This window comes from Nothobranchius furzeri, chromosome 8 (assembly GCF_043380555.1).
Source record: "Nothobranchius furzeri strain GRZ-AD chromosome 8, NfurGRZ-RIMD1, whole genome shotgun sequence".
In the NCBI taxonomy this organism is placed as follows: domain Eukaryota; kingdom Metazoa; phylum Chordata; class Actinopteri; order Cyprinodontiformes; family Nothobranchiidae; genus Nothobranchius; species Nothobranchius furzeri.
This window is the reverse complement of record NC_091748.1, coordinates 50646286-50670379: the sequence shown is the minus strand read 5'-3', so window position 1 is coordinate 50670379 and position 24094 is coordinate 50646286. Positions and strand designations below refer to the sequence as shown.

Sequence of the window (24094 nt, the reverse complement as noted above, 5' to 3'; positions counted from 1 at the left end):
CGGCTAGTAGAAACTAACCGTTAGCATTAGCAACTCCACAAGCCTCGAGCAGAACTCCTCGAGACCATAGGCGTCATTTTAACCGGGGACGCCGGGGACATGTCCCCGGCAAAATTTGTGATTGGCAGCTGTGTCCCCCCACTTTCAAAAAAGCCTGTTGATGAGGATTTTTGTTTTACCAGCTCAGATCTTATACCAGGGGTCGGCAACCTGTTCCCATCAAAGAGCCATTATTACCCGTTTCCCACAGTAAAGAAAACACCGCAGCAGTCGCAGCGTTGTGGGCGGGGCCTAGCCTCAGACAGCAGAGAGCTGCTCACAACCAGGTGACAGCAGCCAGTACCGGTCGCCCGCATGGGCGTCGCACCGTGGGGGATTCAACACCCACACTTTTCCAGCTGTTTTGCTCACCTCCACACCAGTCTGGTTTCTTTATGTCGCACTCACTCTGTTTGCCTCATCTCCTTCTTCACCTCCCGCTTCAGACAGCCGATGTTGGGTTTCCAGGAGAGCAGGAGAGGGAGGGACGGAAGAGCTCGACTGAATTCATAATTTTACATCTTGACATTAGCTGTACAAAGTCTGAGTTTGATAAAGTGAAGAACAGCAATTTGCAGAGGTTTATAACAGGCGCAGCGCCAGGTTTTCATTTTTGGGTGGGCCACGGTGATTTTGGACGGACCTTAATAAGCAGTGACTTAGTGAAGCAGGCAGGTCGCGCTAGAAAATTTCGTTTAAAAAGACGTCATAAATGTGTTCCCCGTCATTTTTATTTCTAAAATATGAAGTAAAAACTCCCAATTTAATTTTCATTCATTTGTCATTAATATGTAGTCTATACCCGTGCGTTAACCATCTTCCAGTAAACGCAAAGCATCCAGCCCACCTCTCCAAATGCGTAAAATGTGCACCACAGCCGTTAGGCGCGCCGTGCGCACCATCAGCTACGTCAGCGCAGACAAGAGCAGAGCAACTAGAGAAAGAATAGAGGATAATTGTGTCTGGATGTGGATGGAGATTACATTTTACAGCAGCCTGATCATCATTTAAATACGTAAACCATCACCTGTCTTCTAGTCCATGCTATCAGCATTATTTTAATTGGTGTGTGTGTGTGTGTGTGTGTGTGTGTGTGTGTGTGTGTGTGTGTGTGTGTTTTCCACTTCAAACACTGGTCTAACCAACCAGACCAGCATGTCCAGTAACACATTAATGTTACAATTAAACAGTCTCACTTCATGTAGGCTAGGAACATTTCACCTGCCGTGGCCCGACCGCTTCTGCTCCACATAAACTTTGTGCGTGATCAAATGTCTCTACGCGTCATGCGTGTCCATATTAGAGACGGAAACAAGCGCTGTTCAGCCAAAGTTTCATAATTTCATAAAAAGAACATTTTTCCAAGTGAAACATCCCTCAGAGAGACCGGCTTTCCAGACCGCTTCAGTGGGAGGAAATCTTATCGCATGCACCGTGGTTCTGCGCTGCGCTGCAAACCCCTCAGATCTTCAGCTCACTGTCCACCGTGGGCGCTCCAAGCCACGCTGAACACAGTGTCCAGTATAAAGCTTTAATGTTCTGATGGGAATCAAGTTACCTCTGCGATGTGCGTATTAAAATGTCAGCTCATCCATGCGCATCAGTGTGCGTTGGGGTAATTCTTTCAAAACAACCAACATCCTTGAGTTTATCCGTCAAAATAAACAGTCAAATGGAAATATCTGTAACCTGCCATTTAACTGTTTTACCTTCTTGTGAAGATTGTTGCAAAGAGAAACAACTAAATCTGATTAACCCCAGAGCCACGCGCACTGCACTGTACGTCGTGACTCTAAATGAGGAGGAAACGATTTAATCGGATCCTTTTCTCTTCAACATGGTTTAATGTAAAGTTTCATTCAGTACAAACTTTAGTTATACCAATCTAACGAGACAGAGCCTGGATTTGTATTCTGAACAGTTTAAACATGTTTAAAACGGAGACATGTGTGACGCATCTAAAATTCGCACCTGCTCCGCTATTATGGAAATTAAACTAACAAGGTGAATAACATCAAATTATTTTAGGCACAGACAACATCTCCCACACTTTTGAAAATCTTGCAACGCGCCTGGTCGCTCGTGTACGTCAAAGTTATCTTTCATAAGACGATAATCAATAAAACGATTTGTATAACATGGATCCAGAAGTTGTAGCCCGTCTCTGCCTACAACATTTTTGGTATTTTTCACCCTGTTGGTGGTTTTACTGAGCAGGTGCCACTTTTGTCATACGTTTCTTTTAAAAACATGTTTCGACTGTTCAGAATACAAATCCAGGCTCTCAGAACCAGAGCGCATGCGGGAAGGTTCCTCCCACTGAAGCGAGTGTTTTCCAAACCCTGTCTCTCAGAGACTTGTCACTTAGAAATGTTCCCTGATTATGAAACTTTGGCTGAATAGCGCTTGTTCCTGTCTCCAATGTGGCGACGCATCCAGGAGCCGTCTGAGGAGAAGCCCAGAATCTGACATCCTCTTCAGCTCATGAAGCGCATATGATTACGCACAAGCGTGACGCGTCAACCCAGTCTCACAATAAGACCGGGTTGGACCTGTTCAGGGTTACGCAGACAATCTTTACATTTAAAATTAGCTTACAGATGTAAAATTAATGCAGTAAAATATAAAGCATTTTATTTAAATATTCATTCATTATTTTACAAGCACAGAGAGCCGCATCAGATGGATGGAAGAGCCGCATGAGGCTCCAGAGCCGCCGACCCCTGTGCTAGCCTACTTTATTGTCCCCAGCAATTTTTAAACCCCACTCAAGTGTATGGTTATTGTCCCCAGCAATTCTGAAAACAAACTGACGCCCTTGCTCGAGGCTTGTGGTATTTGTGGCGATAAAACATCAACGTTGCAAGTCCAGTGGTAGAGTTGTGCTGCTGTTATCCAGTCTGAGCTGAGATGTTCAAATATCAGGAAATAAGACTCCAAAACCTGCCGTCAGCTCAGCTGTGATGTGGCTCACTTCTAGATCCTGGAAATGGCACACCAGTTCATTTTTTTACCCAAGTTTCACTTAATTAATTAAATAAGTGTTCCACACTTTTATTAGTATAAAATGATCATTTAGTAGGTTATGGTTCTGTTTGGAGTAAAACACATTATGGACTTTGCTATTGGATTTCAGGCCCAAAGTAAGCTGACGTTCTAAAAATGAAGATTACCATCTGCTGTAGGAATTTCCCAGCAATTTTATTTAATTGTAACTGTAGCTGGTGTCATGCTTACCTATACCGTAGAATATATTGAGTTTGTCCTGCAGTATAAATCACTATTTCGCTCTTCTTGTGTCCTAAACAATAGCTCACTGCAGAGTAAGTGCCCCCTGCAGTGACTCTTTGTTTTCGAACTGTTAATTTTTTTCCCCCAAAAAAATAAAAATAAAAAAGCTGTGTACATGACAACATTGATGTTACTCCCTCTGCACTCAAAACGTTGACCAGTTTCAGACACAAACACACTGCCCCGAACCACATTCACTCACCCTCTCTAAACTTTACCAATGGAATAAGCCACACAAGGCCCGAGGATGTAGTGAGGAGTGGGAGTTAGCGAAGACACTTCCAATGGGCTTTCTGCTCCAGTGCTTCTTGTTCTCACTTCGTCAGAGTGTGTTTGCTGCAGATTTGGAGAAATGGCAAGAGGTCATGGCCATGTGCTGCTTGTCTGGCCCTCAGGTTCTGTGCAGTTCAAGGTTGAACCAGACACAGTAAGGGTTTTGTGTTTACAAGAGAAGCTAAAAAAACCTTTTTATGGATCTCAGTGTGTTTATAGACAGGCCTGAATGTCAGCATGAAAGAGAAACATGCTTTATAGCTGAGGGCTGCAGAGGTGAAACCAGGGATAGTTGCAGTTGACAGAATGTAAGTGTGCTGTCTGTGAGAGATGTGGTATTGATATACTGGGAATGGAGCTCAGAGCAGATGGGCCAGAGCAAGCCTGTGAGTTATGTTTATGTTTACTTATTTAGCAGACGCTTTATCCAAAGCGACTTACAATTAATAACCTATAGGGCATGTTGTGATCTGTGGGGGAAACCAGAGTACCCGGAGGAAACCCACGCATGCATGGGGAGAACACACAACTCCACGCAGAAAGGCCGCAGCCGAGTTTCGAACCTGTGACCTTCGTACTGCGAGGCAACAGTGCTAACCACTGCTCCACCATGCAGCTGTTTAAAGTTAGCCATAAAGTTAGTTGTGGCTGACAATCCACCTCTTTGATGGACACATGCAAACATACATGCTTGTCAGGAAGGTATTTCTATAAGATCATGATGACTTTATTTAATTTATGTCTAATGCAGTTTTGTTCAACTATCGAGACCAGGATAAGTATTAGGATCTGGGCAGTTAAAGAATATTTGAAAGAGTCAAATGTGAGAATAGAAGGTTTAGTTTTGTAACGTCATTGATTTTAGTTCTTTCTTTAGTGTTTTTCTCTATTTTGTGACAACAAATCTTTCTTTAAACCAGAGCCAACATGCTTGGCTGTGCTCTTCCGTTGCATCTCTCTCTCTAGCCTCCTCGGGTCTTTCTTTCTCCCATGGAGGGTGGCACAGAAAGTGGAGGGAAAACTGCAAGTGCTGGTGAAATTCTAATAGGCAATCATAGTGCACAGGACAAGGATTCCTTCTGGAGGTCCAGGGACTATTAAAGATACGTCAACTCGGCATAGGTATGCCAAGAATTATGAGTCAGTGGGCAGGAAACTCTTCTTGGCTCTCATTGGTCAGTGCAGCGGGCCGTAATCTGTCACAATCCTGGACTTGCTGTGACAGCAGCGGTAGAATTCTGGGCTCAACACAGAGGGTAAAACATGCAGCCAGGTGTGTGTGTGTGTGTGTGTGTGTGTGTGTGTGTGTGTGTGTGTCCATGTATTGTTAAAGTTTTCATGTTTTTGGCCGACTGCAATCAGAGCTGCACATTAAATGAGAAAGTTTACTTAAATTATCATCACTGTCTGACTTTGATCGCTTAATTCTAATTATGTGTGTGTTCAATAAACTGATTCTATCAAGCAAGTTGTTGAAGGCAGCGAATCGCTTTAATGTGCCTGAAAGTACAACGATGAATCACGTTAATCCTGAATGCAAACAGCTAATCACTTTGCGCGTATCATTTGTGTGGGTGTAATCAGAAGTGTGGAAACAAAGTCTGTGTACAACCCCGGAGTTTTAAGCTGTTTTTATTAATCACTGGTGCGCAGCTTAACGTGGTTACAGAAAGCAGCTCGCATGTTGGAGAAAATGCTGGAGTTGGTGAGCAGCATGCACAAAAAAAAACTGTTGTGTGGGAACAACTTGGCTTGAGGAAACGTGATTCATGACAGGAAAAATGCTGTCAGAACATAAGATAAATTAGCAGTTTATCTCATTACCTGAACGTGAAACACAACACAGTTATTATTTTTACACTGCATTGGTTCCTATTTGCATTTAAACACGTTTTTCTTTTTTAATAATAAAGCGTCCAGCTGGCCTTTGAAAGGATAGACGAGAGGTTTGTTAACAGCAGTCACTTTATTGAAAAACTAAACCGGTTACTATCGGCTGTAACCACATCGCACAAAAGAAGAACAAGAAAAAACGAACAAGCTGCATCGGGCCAAGTGACTCTCTCACTCCTTCCGAACCAACACACAGTCTCTCCCGTCCCACATCTATCTCTCAACCTCCAATCAAACACACACACACACACACACACACACACACACACACACACACACACACACACACACACACACACACACACACACACACACACACACACACACACACACACACACACACACACACACACACACACACAATGCACCCTCACAGTCAGCTAATACAAGGAACAGAGGAAAACAAACACAACACCTTCTCCTTAACAAGAGCCTTACTGCAAGGTCGCTACAATACAAATTTTTTATTGTTTCATTTTAGAGAAAATATGTTTTTTAATTTATTTATTAAAGCTAAGTTTTTACTTATCTGGTCAGTGTCCATTCTACTAGATTAGAGACATTGTACTTGAACAAAAAAAACATTGATTTTGCCCGTTTTTCTAAAGCCCTGTGTCAATATATTTCTACAGAATATCACAATTTCTGACAGTTTTCATACAAAATCGTTGCAGGTGGCAAACCCATGTAATCCATACATTTGCAGTGGTCTCTGGTAGAAATGATTGCCTTGCAAGTTGTCCTCGGTGCAAAAAAAGCACAGAATGGTTTGAATTGTCACGGACAAGTCTGCAGCCGAAAGTGGCAGCAGGTTTTGAAGTCTTATGTCCTGATATTTGGACATCTCGCCTCTGATTGGATAACAGCATTCTCCCACTGACTCAGTTTGCTTTGCAACCCTGATGCTTTATCTCCAAAAATAACACAGGTCTGGATTAGTTTTTCTGTGTTTTGGTGTTGCTAATGCTAATGATTAGCTTCTACTAGCCAAAATGTTACCTGCTGTTTCCTTAATGCTGAAAAAAACATCCTAACCCGTCACGAGTCAAGATGCGTGATTCCATGAGTGTTAAGTGACAGTGTCACGTAGATCTGTTGAGATTTTCAAATCCTAGAGTTTCACTGTCTATGTTTTCTATTAGAAGCTAATGCAGGAGATACGTGTAGGAGATAGTTTTCATGTTCAGCCTGCATGAAAAACTCAGAGTGATTGATTATAGTCAGAAATCAGAAATGTTTTTTTTTCTGTGAACCACACCTTTTTTTAAATTAAAACATAGTAACATTAAATTTGTCGTCCTTACTGTCAGCAGTTTTTCATTTATAATAATAAACATATTTGTCATCAAAACAACAACACTTTTGTCAATTTTAAAAGTTAAACTATAATTTTCTTCTTGTCAAACTAAGTACATTTTCATGTGAACTCTCCTCTGTTCTGATTTTATACAAAATGCACAACAGTAGTGCCACATGTACTCACTGTGATGCCCGAGGTTTCAGGTTCGATACGAGGCTCCTGAAAGGTTTGAGACACGACTTTTTATTCCTCCAGTGCATTGTGGGAATTAAAGATTTTACTCATGTTCTGCACTTTGCTTGATCTATCCCAAATGTTTAGTTGCTGATGTGTTCTGCTTTGATGTTGGATTTTACTAAATCAAAAGCTGGTCATTACAAATAATATTAATTACTAAGAACTGTGTTATGTGTAGAGCCCTTTCTCCTAGCCTGTGGCACAAGTGTGTGATGGTGGACATAACCCTGTGGATGTAACTCAGTGATGGTCAGATAGGACATAATCTTCAAAGCAAATAAAGTCAGAAAGGAACTGAGGCATGGGTGCATGAATTCACCTTTAGGCATTAGCCCTCTCAGGCTCTAAATAAGTTTTGATAAAAGGACGAACAACTAAGTCCTTCAGGGGTACTTCTGAGTTCAAAAATGCTCATGAAATACAAATGTGGAGTAACCAGGTAGGTAGGTTTTAACATTGCAAATCTGCAACGCCTGCCTCCAGAGGGTTAAAGCCCAACACAAATCTGGATCTGCTATTCTGTTATGGAGCATGTCCTCTGCCATTTCATTACTTCCTGCTCCATCCGAACCCTGCAGGTTGTGGTTGCTGGGGAAGTAGCTTGATGTTGCCCTTCTGAAGCCACTGGGTTGTGTCACAATCTTATTTTTCTGAGGACAGTTCCTCAAAACGAACTGCAGAGCATAGACCACATGAAACAGCAAGCAAAATAAGGAAGGCACAGTGTGTGTGTGCGTGCGTGTGTGTGTGTACACGCAAGCACGTGTGTGTGTGTGGGGGGGGGGGTTACCAAAAGCTTAAGCTTCCAGTGTGCTGTGCAGATAATATTCATTAGATAGGTCGGTAAATGCAAGAGAGAGGCGCGCTGGGAGGGGGAGTGAGGTTGAGCTTGCTGCTGCTCCAGCATTCGTTGACACAAATTTACAATGAGTCTCCCACTGCTTCACGCATTACAGTAACACGCCATGTCAACAGCTCTCTGGGCTTGACAAGCAGCAATGCCAAAGATGTCTGGGAGTGATGCCCATCTACTGATAGCCCAAGTGTGGCTCGTGAGTGAAAACGTGTAGGCGGGGGAGGGGTCGGAGACGGTAAAACTTTTCCTCCTTTGTTTCTTCAATGATCTCCACATCCTATTCTAACTTTCCCCCTTTCTGTCACTCTTCTAACATCCTTTTAGTTTCTCTTCATCGCTCTAACTTCCCTCACTTATGTTTCTCTTTATCTCTGTGACACTCTGCTACAAGTTCAGTAGGACAGGATTTAGCTCAATCCCCCTATCTGCTCCCTCGTCGTGATTGCACACTGTTTATATCGCCCACTCCTCCACTGCACAAGTCTTGCAGGGATTTTTATTCAAAAACTTGAGACTTAACATTCAACAAAACTGCAAGACATAATCAACCAGGCTGATGACATTCCACCTGTGATAGGTTTGGGTAGTGGTGAGAAACTCCCAGGTAGACTGGAATGGTTTAAAAACCGTATTCTCTTTTAATCAAGCCCCATAAATAAGTAATAAAGAGTTAGCCGAGAACTGTGCCACTTAAAGTGGTCTGCTGAGTCACAGTGCACCACAAATGAGGTAGTTTTGATGTGTGACATTCACCTTCAAGAGAGCTTGACGTGAGCGGAGTTCTGCCTGTGTAACGAGGACCGTGGCAGTCCGACAGCTGGCCGACCACTTCAGCGAGGAAAACTATAACAACAGAGAGGGTTGGAAAGTCTTTTAGAAACCATTTGGTAGATGGACTTCAGGCTGTTTCTGGGAGGCAGTTTGTGCTTTTGGGGGAAGAGATAAACAGGAATTTGGATGGCACCAGACAACAGAAGGTCTAATGGTCTTAATCAGAGATGTTGCAGCGGTGCTACACAGCGCACATGTTTGTGAGCTAGCTGTGGCACTGTGGCTAATTGGTGTATTACAAGAAACATTTAGTGTAACAGATGGAAATCAACACTTCTATTCCAAAAAAGACCTATTCAGCATTTCAAAAAGCAACATTGATCCAAAACGAATAAACACAGACGCTAAAATGGCACTTTTAAAGGGCGAACATGTGCTTTGACTGAGAAATAAATAAAATAACCTCACAGAGTGCATCTTTTACACATTTCATACTCTGCGTTGGAATATCAGAACAAAAAGTTCTGGGAATATTTTATGAAGAACTTTTTTTTGCATTCTCCTATGTGATAGTGACTAGCTGAGGTCTGCAGGTGTCTTTGAGTCCATGTCGGTGCCTCGAGCTCTAAATCCTGTTGGTTCTGATAGGAATCCCAAAGCTTATAGTGGCTGCCATCTCCCGAGCACTGACTGATGATTCTTATCAGAACCACCACACTGCTGCCGCCAGCGCATTTCCACATATGGGTAAATTATGAATTTGCCAATGTGAGCTCACAGAGGAACATGTGTGCCCAAAGAGTCTCCATTTTTTTCTCTCGGACAGAGCAAAACTGAAGTGTTGGAACAATGGTTGCACTTGAGTGAGTCACATGACATTGACTATGGATTGCAGCTGTATGTTGCAAAGTTAAAGTTAATATGTAAGAATTGGACAGTGAAATTATCACTGTAAATGTACGTGTGAAGTGAATAATGAGTCAAACGTGGCGTTTTACTTCCTGTGACGAGTAATTCAGAGCAAAAACAGCAAGACTACAAACAACCACATCGTAAAAAACCCAAGAGTGCTAACACCAGATATGACATCATATGAGTTACTGTGTATGACTCGTATTTGCCTGTCATCTACAATTTTCTGGTGCTGATCTATAACTGGCAACAGCTACGAAACTCACAGAATGATAGTGAGAAGGTAGAGCGGGTTGTCCAACAATTGGAGGGTTGTATGATCGATCCTGACAGAGAAAGCTGCTGTTGTGTCTTTGGGCAAGACACTTAACCCACCTTGCCTGCTGGTGGTGGTCGGAGGGACCGGTGGCGCCTGTGCTCACAGCTTCGCCTCTGTCAGTGCGCCTCAGAGCAGCCACCAGTGTGTGAATGGATGAATGTTACACTGGAAAGTAAAGCCCTTCTGTGTGAGTCATTTATTATGTTTTGTTTATCATTCTTACGCATTGCACCTTTAAAATAAAAGCTGCATTTCACTGTAAACTAGGTGAAAGTGGTGAGGGAGATGATTCAGAGCATTTGGACATGCTCAATAACCAATGTTTTATAAGTCTGGTAAACGCAATCTTCATTTGTAATTTTATTGTGATTTCAACAAAGCTCCTCATAATTGCAAACCATTAAAGGCTCTTCCCTCCCTCTCTCGCTGTGTCTCTTCCCCTATTCGCTCTGTCATTTCGGCTCTGTGTATACAGTGCAGATTTATTAGATGGAGCTGGGGCCCCTGGGCAGTCACCACTCAGCACTCCCTCAGATCAATAATTGGAAATATTAATTATATCAGCTGAAACGGCCCAGTCAGATGGGGGGTGGGGGGGTGGGGGTGGGGGGGACGCTCCCGTTACTGAGCCATGGAGCAACATGAGCTTTGATGGCCAACTAATACGTATTAATGATCCCAGGACAAACATTACTCCATATTAAACCTGAATGAAAGTCAGAAGACATCACGCATATTGTATGGCTATTAGAGGTGTTTTATTGCAGCGCTGTAGGTAAGTGCTGTTGCATAACAGTTTTTAAAGGACTTCCTTTTCTGAGTAATGATCCTTTTACAAAAACAGAGCAAGATTTACAACATTTTTATCTGTTTACCACATTTTCCTGCAGTAAAGAGTGTCCTATTTAGATATTTTAAAAGAGAAATGTTCACTTGTAATGATAAAACACTTGGACTTAAAGCACCATTGCTGCCTCGACACAAGCTTCTTTTGGATTCAGGTGCTTTGCTTAATCCTGCTAAACTGTGACATTCACTCTGAACATCTAGGTCAAACCTTACCAGAATACTGACATATAATTAAATCCCTAAAAAAACCTAGTTGTGTTTAATGTTCCTGTGTTAGTCAAACACTGATCCAATTTAGGTGGATCAAATCAACCGTTGCTGGCTCAAGTAACAGAATGGCCAACCTTCAGTCTTAAAGATTAATGAACAGAGACAAAGCAGCTGGATATTCCAGGCATATTGCACACTACATTATGTACTGTAGGCCTCGGGGTTTCTAGCTGACCCTCCATATGAAAAACCAGCATGCTGGTGCTAAGAGCTTTCATTCAACGGACTGCGGGCTTAAATGGGCAAATGAGGCAGCTCAATAAAAGCATATGGAACTCTTGGTTTGTCAAAGCCCTTGAAGCAGTGCAGCTTGTGGAGGGGAAACAGAGAAGGACGAGAGGCCAAACAAAAGAAAACAAAAAGAAAGGAGGATGATAGACCAGTTTGAAAGTTATAAATCCCGAGTGATCAGGGGAACTTCTTGGTTCAGCTCATTCTAACAGTTCCACATCTTCAAATTAAAAACTGTCCTTTTTAGGAAAATATCACTGGCTGCCGAAAGGCAAGAGACAGAAAACGTGTGAGCAACTCTACCACTGACTCTGTTTGCATTGCAACAGATGTTTTATTTTCACAATCAACACAAGCTTGAAGGAGGGAATACAGACCACAGATGTTAAGACATGGAAGCACCTAACCATGCATGACCTAACCCCAAATCCAGCGTCCGGAGACTGTACACTAGCCATAAGAAACGAGGACAAGGACTAGTGAGTGTGAGTGTGAGAGCCCCTGTCCAGGATGAAACCTCCTAGATCCATTAGTACATCCATGACAAGGCCCCAACAGATGACGTGCTCAGTGAAGGTCTCAGACAACGGTGAACAGAGGAGGAGATGCTGGAAATGCCATTGTGAGAGAACAAATCCCAACATGGAATGTACCACAGACAGATAACTGAAGTAGCGGATATCAAGAAATCCTACCGATGGCTAAGAGCTGGTCTGAAGGTCAGCACAGAGGCACTCATCATGGCTGCACAGGAACAGGTCCAAAACACCAGAGCAACAGAGGCCAAGGTCTACCACACCAGACAAGACCCAAGGTGTAGGCTGTGCAAATTGGCCCCTGAAACAATCTACCACATAACTGCAGGGTGTAAAGCCTGGTTCATGCTTCTCCGTCAGCTCCGCAAGGGACAGACACGCACGGATTGACGGAAGCGTTTTGCTCTCATACTTCTCCGTCTCCTGGAGAGTGTTGCAAAGCAATTGCCCGGCAGGACAACAGAGGGCGTAGCGCTGTTCTGTGGTATCCTGTCATGTATCGGTCCAAGATCGTGTGTTTATATTGTGTTTTTGTGTATATAAGAGACTTTTAACACGGACATATTTGTCTCTCATTCTCCCACCGCTTCATGCGCTCCCCACCTCTAAACCCACGTTTCCTGTCATTTCCATCCACAGATCAAACGCTTGCTGCGCATCTTTTCACTCCTCCAGTCACGGGAGGATAAAACGTTCATATTTTTAGAGTTTTTTCACAAGGTATTCTTCAAGCTCCTCCGTGTCTGCCGCTAGTTATCCTCGGCTCTCTTTGCAATGGCGGCACTGTAAACAACAGCGGCGTCCTGACCAATCACAAGCTTGCGTAATCCGTCTCGTTCGACGGATGTTTAAAAAAGTGGGCTCGACTCCGTACGTACTTGCGTGCCTGTCGGAGCCCTACGCAAGGACGGATAATGGCGTTGCGTGTCTCCGCACTGACGCAGACAGAGAAGCATAAATCAGGCTTAAGATGCTGGCAGGGAAAGCACACATAGCACGCCACAACCAAGTGGCTGGCATCTTGTATAGAAACATCTGTGTGAGTATGTACTGGAAGCACCAAGGTCAAAGTGGGTAACACCCCCTAAGGTGGTAGAGAATACGAGAGCCAAGCTCCTGTGGGACTTCCAGAGCCAGACTGGCAAAATGGTGATGGTGAACCAACCAGACATTGTTGTGGTGGTGGACAAACAACAGAGGACAGCTGTTGTGTTTGATGTGGCAATACCAAGTGATGCAACATCAGGAAAAAGGAACACAAGAAGCCAGAGAAACACCGGGCCTCAACGAAGAACTTGTGGAAGCCTGGAGAGTGAAGACATCGGGGCACTCGGGGTAGTAACCCCCCAAACTGGAGGAGTGGCTAAAGCAGATCCCATGAAAACCATCAGACATCTCAGTCCAGAAAAGTGCAGTTCTAGGACCAGCTAAGGTACTGCAGAACCCTCAAGCTCCCAGGCCTCTGGTAGAGGACCTAAGCTTGGAAGGATGAGACCACCCGCTGCCTTGTAAACAAGTTAATGTTTTTGCTAATAATAAACCATGGGTGACCAAAGAGGTTAAGGCAGCAATTAACAGGAAAAAGCTTGTTTTTTATAGTGGGGACCCAATGCAAATTAAGGTGGCACAAAGGGAGCTTAAAACTCTGATCCGATGAATTAAACAATATAAAGATAAGATTGAAACCTCTATTGATGGTTCTAATTCTAAGTGTCTTTGGGACAGGATGAAAACCATGACTGGTTATGGGGGTAAGACAGGTTTATACAGCACCTGGATGGATGTGAATGAGATGAACCAGTTTTTTGCCAGATTTGATGTGCGTGATTTTACACATGAACACAACAAACTTCAATCGGCACTTGCCTCAGATCAGGTTGAGAATGCATGCCCAGAGATTAGCTTTAGTGTTGAAGACGTCCAGCAGCAGTTTAGTCAGCTAAAGCCCAACAAGGCAGCAGGTCCTGATGGTGTCCATCCACACACCCTTAAAGTTTGTGCAGAGCAGCTTGCAGCTGTCTTTCACTACATTTTCATGTTGTCCTTGTCTGCTGCTAAAATACCTGTAATGCGGAAAACTTCTTGTCTTGTGCCGATCGCTAAGAAAACAGGTGTCAGCTGTACGTTGTCCAACCTTAGGCCTATTGCGCTGACATCACACATAATGGAATGTTTTGAGAGAGTTGTCCTTAAATGCCTAAGAGAACAGGTTGTTTCCTTCCAAGACCCCCTTCAGTGTGCATATAGGAAGGGTGTGAGTGTGGATGATGCCCTTCTGTATCTGCTGGACATTATTTACAAACACCTTGAAAAAGCCAGCAGTTCAGTGCGACTTATGTTCTTTGACTTTTCTAGTGCTTTTAAATACCTGCTGCAGTGCGTTGTTACAACGAGCATTTTGTATGATTGTATATTTGATAGTTCTATCATGGTTGTGGCTTATAGCAGTGTCCAGTGAAGGTTTTTATTTTATTTTATTTATTTATTTTTTGCTTGCACGTGCATGTTGTTGTTGTTTTTTACTTGTCCAAGGTAATTCAACTTTCCCCTTGGGGATTAATAAAGACAACCTTGAACCACCCGTGGAGGGAGAGATAGGAATCTGGGGGCTGGGACTTGATTAAAATTTTAATCTAATTAATTAGAGGCTTTGTAATTAATTAATCTAAATTAATCACATTTTCATCGTTCACGAAAATGTGCTCTCAAAGCAAAACTTTTAATTAAAATCATGAGACAGAGAATCAAACATTAGACATGGTTATTACTGTAAACTAAAGCTTTTAATAAAAAAATGCATTTTAATTATTCAAATGTCACTGTGTGATTTGAAACAAGACCCAAATCAACTAAAATTTATAATTACAAATTGAAAATACCCGCAAAGGGTTCCTGAGCCTTTAAATAGTCTCTTGTCTAGTTGAATTACTGAAATAAATTTGACTTTGCACCAGATTCTAATTTTTCCAGTTTCACTTGTTTGTATAAATGGGAGTTTTTATTAGCATTTCTACTCATAATGTAATAAAAACACACATATAAATAATAATCCCTCAAAATGACCGTAGAACAGGCACAAATATCGAGGACTTAAATGTACTAACTTTTAACACCAGAGTGAGAATGATCAGGAACACTAACTGGTTCCAGTTGGATGACTGGAGGACGATGGGAAGATAAAAGATCATGGCGAGGAAATAATGATCTGACGAACAGGTGAGCGGACCTTCCGTACATGGGAAGTCCTGCTGTCAGGCTAAGAAGGGGGTGCTGCAGACCCGCAGATTCACACCTGCAGCAGTGAATCTGGTGTGATCTCCAGCCTGATCACAACTTCCTCATTCCTCGCTGCCCCTGATGCACTTGAGCATCCGCCCCTTAGCTGATGACAGCTTCAACACACCTCGCTGCTTAATGATAGTAATGCATGTGATGTTTAGACAGTGACTCGTCTCAGAAACATAATTCCTCAGCAGAATTGTTTAGAAAATCATCAGAAAAGTTTTAGAGTGTTTCTGTTTTAACTTAAACTTCTGTTTTCAACTGTACGACACGTTGTTTGCGATTGTTTAGAGTAGTGAGAACACGGAGCATTCTCCCAGCGGCAGCCAGGTGCCTCTCGTTTGTCTTACTTTCATAAACTACTGTTAGGGCACAGAATTATTCTGTCTGGTGCTTTCAGCACTGCACAGATGTTAAGTAAATGTTAAAAAATGTAGCTTACCGCAACTTTTGTAAAGTTTCCGGTGCCACCGGGCAGCTGCAGCAGAGACGATCTCTGAAAAATTTCCGCAACACGGACTCCGTTGTTGTCTGGAAGGTTTTTTTTCCCCAAGTTAAGAAAAGAGGCGGTTTCCTAAATCCTGCATCAGTCCAAGCAAGGCAACTTCTTTCTGTTTTTATTCCGTTTTAGTAGCCATTAGCACTGTGCATTGTTGTGTGCGTCAGTGATATTCGGTCTATGAGGAAGCCGTGCAATGACAAAGGTTCCGCCTTGCTCGAAATGCAAGCTGCGATTAAATGCGTGAATTTTTTTTAACCCATCATTTTTTTCTAATTAATTAATCATAATTAACACGTTACAGTCCTGACCCTAATATATATATATATATATATATATATATATATATATATATATATATATATATATATACATATATGTATATATAAATTTAAAAGATATAAAACTGTAAATAAAAGTCAAAAGTTAAAATTAAAATTGAGGCATGCTCCAGGAGATGGCAACAGAATATTAGGGGGAATGAATAATCATTTTGGCATTATTTGTTCTGAGCACAATTTCATCATTTGGCCAATTTTAATTGATGTTTCACAGAATGCAAACAGTACATTTTAGCTGAATGTGCAACTGAGAGGCAGGTGGTTCATTTGTCCTGTAAATATACAGTGTTTGTAGAGAGCAGGTGTTGCACTTCATTCCATTTGGGCTTGAAAGCGAAACGCAGGGAGGTGGAGCTCTGGTATGGAAGCACCACTCTGAACAAAATACTTTTAAGGATGACGAGTACCGTCTTTTCTGTCAGGATTTTCTCTTCTTTTGTTTCTTCTTGTTCTACCCTTTGATTCCGCCTCCTCAGAAAAGCCTCTTTCCAAACTTAATGTCACAATCTTCTAATCATGCTTTCTTGTGTTGTTAGTGTCTCAAAAAGGTCTACCCTGGAAAATATATAGTTAAAAATAAACAGTACTTCAAACATTTAACTTATAATCATGATTTTTGTGCACACATGAGGGTGCATCTAAAAGTGGACAAGGTGCATTTAGTTTCTCTTTTGGAATTACTCATTGTTTTGTTCTGTGTTCAAGGGAAATTTAGCAAACTGAGAGCCATCAGCTGTAACTGTTCGGGACCATAATGCATTGCTGTCGGGCAAATAAATAGACCATTAAGCTGGCATGTTGGAGGCTGAACAGTAACTAGCTTTGGAGAGAGTTTCCTCCCACACACAGGCTCCCTGCGGAGACGAATGAGATGGTGGTGAAGCCACAGTCGTGGATTCAGACTCCTCCATCATGCATCAAAGCGCAAATCAGTTTGCAGGACTGAAGCTTCTTTTGTCTGTTTGAGGCCTAATTCAGAGACTTTCTTTGAGTGAACAGAAGGTCGTAAACTTATACGAGAATGTGTCACACAGATGCATTTTGTCCGCCTGTTTGGAGATGTTTCAATCTTCTTGCAGGCTTCAGTCAGACTGCAGTTGATTGTGTAATCACACCATATCGCTGTGGAGCTGTGCACCCCGTGGCTTGGCAATGCCATGCTGTAAAATTACCAAGCTTGTGCTGTTGAAGTAAAAGAGAGCCGTTGCAAACGGGGCCGCTTTGGAAAGCTGAAACCTTCACAAAGCCGAGCGTCGTCCTCGTTTTCTCACTAAGACTGCTGCTTATTATTTACAGTGGGAACATTTATGGAATAAAGGTTACTCAGTTCCTCAAGGTGAAAACTGATACATTTAGCACTTAATGAATTGGGCCCGAACCTCTACCCCATACATCACCATGTTATTAAGACATTTTAAAATCCCATTACAGTGTTTCTCCTTGAACATGCCATGGTTTTATTGGATTGCCTTCTCTTTAAATCTGACCTTTTCAATCCTGGTGTGGAATTGAACTGGAGAAAAAGATGAAAGATAGGAAAAAGGGGGTCAAACTGTACATATGTGGTTAAAAAAATGCCATCAGCAGTGGTTTGACTGGGAAGCAGATGGTTTCAAGCCATAAAGATGCTTTAATTGTGACTACCAAATGGTTTACTGGAAAGGATGAGTGTGGGGAAAGGTTTGTCTTGTGTTACGGGAAGATTTAAGCCACACATTTATTGAACTTTGATCAGCTGCCCATGTTGATCATTCCAGTTTGGGTTTAGTTTTATGCATTTATGGTGCTGGTCACAGATGAGTGCTCATACTTCAGATTAGGTTGCAATCTTCATGTTTCAGTGGGTGAAATTTAAAAAAAAAACATACAGCAACAACAAATTGTCAAAAACTGCTTTATTTCCCCAAAATGAAGTGGACCTGAGTGTGGTGAAACTACTCAGCTTGAACAACAATAATGAAAAAAGAAAGAGGGAAGGAGGAGAGCATGACACAAAGGCAGTGATGACAGAGGCATCTAATCCAGGCAATGCCATTCTTATCAGGGTCCAGTGGATTAGACTGAGCCCCCTAACCAGAGATTTCTTCCCAGCTAGACACTCTCCTCAGCCCAAGGGCCTGGATCAATAGGCCCATATTGATCCCTCTCCTCCTGTGGCTGGATTCACTTTTATTAGGACTTTCTTGGCCTCTTTCATTTAGACACACATATGTATCCCTGCAAACTCTCCTCCAGCTGACGAGAAGAATCCCAAAATAGATGTGAACAGGCCACAAATGCATAGATGCTCTATGTGATGTAAAATGCAGGAGGAAAATCCTTACAGCATCAAATCAGTATCTCTGTGTGACAGTTGGTTTCCTCTTCTTTCTTTGATCAGCACTGCAGAGCCGCTATTATATGCTTGAGACGGCCTTGGCACTGTCGCTTTGTGGCTTGTTTGTGCAGCAACAACGGCCTGAATCGTCTGCACTAACCTGTCTGACGTTCTGTTCTTTTTTGTTGCCTCCAGATGACGCGCCCCATCCAGGTGAAACCGGCCGACAGCGAGAGCCGTGGAGGTAGTTGTCTTCTTTTCTTCATCATTTTCATCTTCTTGCTCTCCATACTGGCTGAGTCATTTCTTCTGAGCTCATCTGTTCCTCAGCTTTAAATGAAACCTTTTATTTTCTGACTATGTATTAAATACATTGCATGACGGCTAACGTAAGCAGATTTGACGGCATCTTGATTCAAATGTAATCTCACTTTATCATTTTCATTTGTCAGTGGCTGAAATTGTCTCGGTTTGTGGATTAATCCCCTGTAGTCTCATTCTGCCCGTGCTTGTAAGCTCGTAATTGATTAAAGAAGAACTATTGAGGGGATCTAGGGCTCTGATTGGCTTTTCAACTGCCCATCTCTCTCCTCTTGTTTCCTCTTCCAGCTACATTATTATTTCATTGTGAATTAGATGGTGATTAGGCTTTTTTCCTAGAATCCTTTCCACACTGCAGCCTTGTTAAAGCCCACACCGCTTGAGCCGTAGTAAACTGTATAGACACAGAGAAAATGGAGCAGGAGCACGTAAAGCTTGCCAAACAATCAATAAATTTGCAGAGCTTTTGCCAAGATCCTCATTACTTGGCCTCAATTCTGTCGTCTTTGATCTCTTCTGCTTTTGGAGGCTTTCATTTGCTTGCTGCCTATCTGCATATATGTTAATGTACTGAGAAGGCATCCTTCAAGTCGGTGGCAGAGACAATGAACTTCACTGTTATTTTTTTTTTGTGTGTGTGTGTGCATCTCACGTGTCACTCGGTAACAAAGCGAGTGGCTCTTTTGTTATTTAAAGGAGGCTCTACTGTTTCTCATTCCAGTGCAAATTAGAAATTTGGAAGTGAAAAACAGGAGGCGGAGAAATGCAAAGCCAATGCCAACTGTGTGCAGCTGACGCGCGGCACTTCAGAGGCTTTACCTAAAAACCTCTGCCCGTTTAATTATTTATTTTTGGGGTGAATTAGGATGGCTGGCCACTTGGCCATCAGTCAGATGCACAATCTTCAAATGATAGCATAACCACCTGGGATGAAGGCAGGAAAGGCCGATAAAAGATCACTGTCAATGCCATACGTTTGTCTTTCTATCTTTTACGGCCTTTCCTTTTCCCCTACTCCTCCTTTTGGTACTCGTTCGTCCATCTCTGATCTTGTAGCCATTCATTTGGAGCTTTAGAGGAGTGTTGAGACAAGCAAAAGGGGTCTTGTGTTGTCAAGATTGATGCCCCCTATAGGTCCATTGATTTTGCCATTGTGGTGCAGTGTGTCCACATTAACAACGACACTCAGCTGTCTCTTTACTTGGTTGTGAGTGGTCGGTTTCAAAGCTCCCAGGGCGCGGCGGTCAGTGTGGGGTCCTCTCACCAGCTGGCGGCTGAGACCTCGCTCAGGAACAAAGGAGTGTTAGAACAGACCTGGAAGTTGCGCATCATCCTAAATGAACAGGTCAGAGCACTGCTAAGGTGTGATCAAACATGACTTTAACAGGTTAGGAGACAGAGGGGGAAAAGGAGCAGTGAGCTAAAAGAGACAGATGTGATTTCCATCTTCTCATATAGCTTCTAATCAAACAGCATAGATTCCTCCTTTAATTATCACTGACAAAGATAATTTAGCTTTACATATCTGGATCTGTATTTGGCAGATAGACAGTGATGCTGATGTTCCTGCGTGCCCTACTTTTGCGAGCCTTAGATGCTTATTTGCTGTAATTCCTCCTCGTTCAGTAATTATTGTGTGATAATGAACTGTCAAAACAGCTTAGATTAAATTTTTGTTTTTCTGATACTTGCCTGTAAGACTGAAAATTCAGCAAAGTGCATGGAAGCTGGAAGAGTGAATTAATTAGCCTCTGGATGCAGCGGATGGTAGGAGACGATGCACTCAGTCTCTCAGGGGCCACGCTAGTCCGATAGGGAGGCACATATTCCTGCATGAACTCAGTCACACCTCAACACACAGTCAGACTAATTAGTCCCTTAATCTCATCATGGTGAAGACAGTTTAGATCACCTGTTCCAGGCTGCTGTCCATTAGGAAAAGACCTGTTACTGAGGTTTTATGTCTGCTAGATCTCTTCTTCTCCTGGAGGAGCTGTCTGCTGTTATTAAGACCTCACAGGACCTGATGAGATCAGTGTATCACTGTCCAGTGTTACAGCAAAAACCTGAATCATTCCTTGTTGTAAAGTGCCTTGGGGGGTCCCAGGACTCTAGAAGGTGCTATATCAAATACAGGCCATTTACCATTTGTGTTATTTGTGGAGATAAAACAGCACTGCTAAGCAAACAGAGTCGGTGGTAGAGCCACGTTGCTGTTTGCCAATCAGACACTGCATTTTTTGGGCCATCCTAGACAAATCTCTCATTGTGAACAGAATCACAACAAAAACGGTCAACATGAGAGTGATTTAATGTCTGTGGTCATCCACTGTGACCAGCTGTGACAGAGTATTGAGGGCTAAAGTCAGCCTTCAGTGGTCTTCAAACACTGCTGGAAAACCTATCACTCCTGTCTGCAATCGACCAATGAAAATACACCCAGGGAGTGACGCAAACAACTAGTGACGGGAGTGCAATACAAGAGTAGAATTAGCAACAGTGAAAGCTAAACACATTGTGGTTTTCGTCCTGGTCGAGGAACTGTGGACCAGCTCTATACCCTTGCAAGGGTGATGGAGGGGACATGGGAGTTTGCCCAACCAATCCACATGTGTTTTGTAGATTTGGAGAAGGCTTATGACCGTGTCCCCAGGAACACCCTGTGGGGGACGCTCCAGGAGTATGGGGTGGGTGGCTTTCTGTTAAGGGCCATTCAGTCCCTTTACCAGAGGAGCGCGAGTTTGGTCCGCATAGCCGGTAGTAAGTCGGACCTGTTCCCGGTGAGGGTTGGACTCCACCAGGGCTGCCCTTTGTCACCGGTTCTGTTCATTACCTTTATGGACAGAATTTTTAGGCGCAGCCGTAGTGTGGAGTGTGTCGAGTTTGGTGGCAGGAGAATCTCGTCTCTGCTTTTTGCGGATGATGTGGTCCTCCTAGCTTCATCCAGCTCTGACCTTCAGCTCTTGCTGGGTAGGTTCGCGGCCGAGTGTGAAGCGGCTGGGATGAGGATCAGCACCTTCAAATCTGAGACCATGGTTCTCAACCGGAATAGGGTAGCTTGCCAACTTTGGGTCGGGAAAGAGGTCCTACCTCAAGTGGAGGAGTTTAAGTATCCCGGGGTCTTGTTCACGAGTGAGGGTAGGAGGGATCGGGAGATCCACAGGCGGATTGGTGCAGCATCTGCAGTGATGCAGACGCTGAGACGATCTGTCGTGGTGAAGAGGGAGCTGAGCCAGAAAGCCAGGCTCTCAATTTACCGGTCGATCTACGTCCCAATCCTCACCTATGGTCATGAGCTTTGGGTAATGACCGAAAGAACAAGATTGCGGATACAAGCGGCCAAAATGAGTTTCCTCCGCAGGGTGGCCGAGCTCAGCCTTAGAGATAGGGTGAGGAGCTCGGACATTCGGGAGGGACTCGGAGTAGAACCACTGCTCCTCCGGGTCGAAAGGAGTCAGTTGAAGTGGTTTGGACATCTGGTAAAACTGATCCTGAAACGAGCACACCTGGAATCTGTAATTCATGCTTTTATCACCTCCCGACTGGATTACGCAAATTCCATTTTAATTGGTTTACCTGCCTCCGCTCAGGCTTCAGGTCGTAGAAAACGCGGCAGCCAGGTTTTTAACAAACACCCCTAGAAGAGACCATATCACACCTGTACTGGCGTGGCTCCACTGGCTACCCGTAAACTTCAGAGTCAAGTTTAAAATCCTGACTTTTGTTTTTAAGGCCCTGAACGGTCTGGCTCCGGATTACCTGTCAGATCTTGTGACTCGTTATGTGCCAAACCGGGTGTCGAGATCTGCTTATTGCCTGTTGCTTCACGTTCCAACAAGGAAATACAAAACGCGGGGGCAGCGTGCTTTTGTCTATGCTGCTCCGACACTCTGGAATGCTCTTCCTCTTTCAGTGAGGCCGGCACCATCCCTCCTCCGGTTCAAGTCGCTGCTTAAGGCTCACTTTTACGACCAGGCATTTTTAAATCCCTGACTTTTATTATTTTACTGTGTCTTTTTGTTGACCGTGATTATCTGCCTTGTTGTGCATTTTATTGTTGACCGTGTATTGTTTAATATTGTGTTTTTACTTTTTATTCTGTACAGCACTTTGGTCGGCTGCCATGCCGTTTTGAAATGTGCTTTATAAATAAAGTGGGTATGGTATGGTATGGTCAGGATGCCTCCTGGACGCCTCCCTGGGAAGGTGTTTCGGGCATGTCCTGCTGGCAGAAGGCCCCCGGGTCGGCCCAGGACACGTTAGAGAGGTTACATCTCCAATCTGGTCTGGGAACGCCGGAGTGCCAGAGCTTTGTTTTCCACAAAGATCAACTCACAAGGCATCCATTCTTACAAGAGACCACTGCAAATGTGAACACGTGAACAAAGTCTTTAAACCAAAGTGTAGCAGTCTTTGCAAAACAACCAAATATCCGGAGAACAGTCCGTATCAAATATGGTCGAATCCAGTAGGAAACTAATCCTTCCTGTAGGAATTAAAGGGAAACACACAGCAGACTAAATCTATCTAAACTCTCTGTCAACCCTCGCTGTAGTCTAACAAAGACACACTGTGAAATGAATATTAATGGCCAATCACCTACCTAATCTAGCAGAACAGCCACCGCTACACTTTGAACCACCAGCAAGGCGAACGTCCCCGTCACCGATGACGCAGACCATCCAGGGATGTTTCTGTTGTGGGAGCCATTTTTAAAGCAACACAGCAAGGAGGAGGCAGGCACCCGTCTTCCTCGTTTTCTCGTCACAGGTGTCTGATATGATATAGACTGATTTTCCATCACACATGGCACCGATGACTGGCACTGACAGCTGCTGATATTTCACTTTTGAAGGGCTGCTCAGTGCATCCTAAGAGCTTGGCGTCTGAAGTGGATGAATCAGATTTAACACTGATTTTCTCCTCAACCTGCTACCGAAAATATCCATCTCTTTAGCTCTCCGCCATTACTACCTGCTCCCCCACCCATTGTTTTCCTTCTTTAGAAGCTGTCATTTCCTATAATATTTCATTTTTATCATCTACTGTTTGGTGCAACTGCTGCATGTTGTTTGGCTCTGCTCATTTACCAGCTTAACCTGTCGTTAAGGTTTTTTTTTAGCTGCGAGATTGTTCAGAAAGCAGAAACAGGAGCAGACTAGCTGTCAGCTGGGGCTCTGTTGGTGTTGCAGCAGGCCTGCCTGGCACAGCTAGAGCTGCAACCCACTGAGAAGGCCTGGATTAGAAACAGGCTCTGGCATTTTCGAGGCAGGCCTGTGGCCCACGCACACACCCACACGGAGAGGACAAACAGACAAACACGTACAGTACATTTGGCTCTGACACACACACACACACACACACAAACAAAATCACTTTCTCTCTTGCTAGCACACACCCAGTGGTAAGTTGGGAGCATGTGCATGTAAAGCAACATTCATGAGCGCACACACACACACATTCTGTATTTATGCACGCTTAAATGGCTGGGGTTGGTTTTGTCTTCAGGAGCTGTGTGTTTGGTGTTGTTTGTATGTTTACACCAGCTGAAGGACAA

General features: G+C 43.4%; 1 protein-coding gene across 18 annotated transcripts in view; it reads left to right on the top strand.

The window, feature by feature from the left end:
- celf5a (cugbp, Elav-like family member 5a) overlaps positions 1–24094 on the top strand; it is a 317079-nt gene that overhangs the window by 168468 nt on the left and 124517 nt on the right. For 9 of the 18 annotated variants that reach the window (XM_054730129.2, XM_054730120.2, XM_054730134.2 and 6 more), the window contains exon 3: positions 18412–18460. In XM_054730129.2, the coding sequence (XP_054586104.1) occupies positions 18412–18460 (49 nt within the window). Of the gene's footprint in view, positions 1–18411; positions 18464–24094 lie in introns of all 18 variants that reach the window. The other 9 variants (XM_054730126.2, XM_054730125.2, XM_054730123.2 and 6 more) reach the window with 1 other exon arrangement.